At 35.3% G+C, this 3,073-nt stretch overlaps 1 protein-coding gene across 1 annotated transcript; it reads right to left on the reverse strand.

Moving 5' to 3' along the window:
* Positions 1-723: 723 nt before the first annotated feature.
* LOC112817992 (olfactory receptor 4A15-like) lies at positions 724-1,641 on the reverse strand. The gene has a single exon (XM_025865274.2). The coding sequence runs from the start codon at positions 1,639-1,641 to the stop codon at positions 724-726; it is 918 nt and encodes a 305-aa protein (XP_025721059.1).
* Positions 1,642-3,073: the final 1,432 nt, after the last annotated feature.

Raw genomic sequence — 3,073 nt, forward strand, 5'->3', positions numbered from 1 at the left:
ATTATGGATAGTCTAAACTATCAGGGAAGATTAATGGATCATATCAATGATAATATAACACCAAACAAAGCTTCTCCACATGAGGAGATAATAGAATTCCCCACTCAGAAAAATAAGGAAATCTAACTTATATCTACATCTTTTGTTCAGATTTTTTTTCTTCACTTAACTTCTTTATGATTAATATTATAACTTGGAAACAACATTCCTTTTCAATCTTATATGCTAAACAATAAACAAGATTATATAATTAAATAACTTGCAAGTGCAAAAATAAGACATATACTTCAAGTATTAATAGGGGTTGTCTTTGTATGGAAGGAGTGAACCTAGTATTTATGTCACATTTCTTAATTTTTTTCTCAGAAATATATAATGAGCATTATTAATTCTGAAAAAGTACAATTATGTGAGAGAGAAAAATGTGAAAATAGTCTAGTAATGGAAAAAATGTACAGTATTGACTATATCATAACTCATCACATAGAACATAAACCTATAGTTTCAACAAAGACATTTTATACTCAAAAACTACAAACATATTTTCCTAACAATTTATGAAAATTTTGGAAATCTATTTTGATCATTGGAAGATTTACATCTTAAATGCTTTCATCATACACAAGTTCATTAAACCTGGAGATAAATTTACTACAAATATATAATCCTTTCCTGCATGGAGCAGCTCTTCATTGAAAAAAGGTGACACATTTCTCCTTGGTCTCATTTTCTTCTTCTGGTCCACAGCTTTTTCATGGCATTTTTCATCTCTCCATTTCTCAGTGTATAGATTAGAGGGTTTAACATAGGGGTGATAACTGTGTAAAACACAGTCAAGAATTTATCAATGTGTAAGGTAGAAGGAGGTCTCACATACATAAAAATGCAGGGAACAAAGAAGAGGACCACCACTGTAATGTGAGAGCCACAGGTGGATAAGGCTTTGCGCCTCCCTTCCTGACTATGGGTCTTCAAGGAGTGCAGAATAACCCCATAGGAAATGAGTAAGACTGTAAAGATGACCACACAGATTGTCCCATCATTGGCAACCACAGTGAGGCCAATAACGTAGGTGTCAGTGCAGGCAAGTTTTAATAATGGGTACATGTCACAGATGAAGTGGTCGATGACATTGGGACCACAGAAGGGAAGGTTGTAAACAGAGAGAAGTTTAACTACAGCATGCAAAAAACCTCCAAACCAGGCCAACAGCAGCAAGAGAACGCATACCCGTTGATTCATGATCGTCAAATAATGCAAGGGTTTGCAGATGGCCACGTAGCGGTCATAGGCCATGACCACCAGAAGTAAAATCTCAGCACCACCAAATAAGTGCCCTATAAAGAGCTGGGACATGCAAGCTTGGAAGGAAATGGTTTTCTCCTCATAGAGTAAGTCTATAATCATATTTGGAGTAACCGTAGTAGAATAAACAGCATCCAAAAATGATAAGTAACCAAGAAAGAAATACATAGGGGCATCCAGGGTTGGGCTGACCACCACAGTCACCACAATGAGTAAGTTGCCCACCATTGTCACAATGTAGATGATCAAGAACACAACAAATAATATTTTCTGACCTTGGAGGCTCTGGGTGAGCCCCAAGAGGACAAACTCAGTCACATTGTTTCTGTGTTCCATATGTCCTTTTGTATGTCCTTATTTCACAGTTCAAGACAAAATTAGCTATAAATATAATGATTACTGGTGATTTCCTGAAATCTTAACACAATTTCTTTTTTCTTTCAACAAATAGGTGTTATAATTTCTTATGTTCCAGTACTTTCAGAAATTATAATACAAGGCTGATTAAAACATGCTCCCTAACCTCAGCAGTCTTGCAGACTAAGGCAGAGATAAGTCATTAAAGACATTGTGGGAAAAGGACACATTAATAAAGAGATGGGTTGCCACAACCAGCTTTTCAACTGGAAGCTAGTAAAATTATACATATGGCGAATTCCTCAGATAAAAATTTAAATGGATTAAGGTTAATGAAAAACTAAAGCAAGATTTTTGTTTACTTCCCAGTTAATAAAAGAGATGGCTTTATAACTTCTAGAATGCTCTTAACTAATAAATGAAATTGATATATTTTACAATATCAAAACATCTCAAGGACTTTAAAAAAATACCATGATATCAATAGATATATGTAGATGGGGGGAAAGATTTACACTTCAGAGGACATACACAGAGTTAATATCAAAATAGACACAGAGCTCTAAGCAAATTAGAATACAAAGAAACCAATGGCAAGTGGGTAAATCATATAAGGAAGCATTTATAGGAATAGGCAACATACATATGCTGTGATGCTCACCTGTGAACAGAAACATAAGAACTGAAGTAGTTGCTTGCTTATGAAAGTGTGACCTTGGTTTCTTCAAAATCATTCATTCAAGTCTGTTGATGCTACACCATCCTCTAAACTTTCACAGATCAGCAAACAACGCTCAGAGAACATATCAACTGAAACCATCTGTAGAGTTAGAAGTATCTTGCCCATCAAAATATCCCTAAACCTGAAACTAGTTTCTAAAAACACTGATGTTAGAGAAAGTATATTTATTCTGTATCTTTATATATGAAAATAGCCAAAATGAGTATTACAGAACTGAGCTAATTCCCATATATTCTAGTAACCATAAAGAATCCCTAATATGGCTGATTATCAGATTCACACAGGAGAACTTTTAAAAGACTGAATTCCAGCACCACCACCATGTAAAATGTAAAGTCTATTTTGGAATCTTACATCTGATTACACTTCCTGGGTTACCTGCATGCTGAAACACCATTCAATCCAGGGTTGCATTCCCTTCTCCTTTCTCTTTTGTGCGCTGATGCCATCTCTCTGCACACAGACCAAGAAAACACATGCACCATCACTGGACCTTGAACTGTTTCCATGTGAACAATGCTTTCCATGTTTGCAGAAGGTTGTATTCATTTCAGTCTTTCAGAAAAAGGTTACCTCTTAAATTGCTGGGATTTTCAAAATGAGTACAAATGTCCGGTAATCTAAACAAGTCTGAATATTGGCTGTGAACAAAGAGACCCAAAATCTTCA

Source organism: Callorhinus ursinus, unplaced genomic scaffold, assembly GCF_003265705.2.
Source record: "Callorhinus ursinus isolate GAN/ISIS: 27379988/994484 unplaced genomic scaffold, GSC_fseal_2.0 scaffold3539, whole genome shotgun sequence".
In the NCBI taxonomy this organism is placed as follows: Eukaryota; Metazoa; Chordata; class Mammalia; order Carnivora; family Otariidae; genus Callorhinus; species Callorhinus ursinus.

Bases quoted from the DNA above. Each gene is read 5' to 3' on its own strand.
- LOC112817992 (XM_025865274.2), bottom strand. From the start codon at position 1,641: ATGGAACACAGAAACAATGTGACTGAGTTTGTCCTCTTGGGGCTCACC.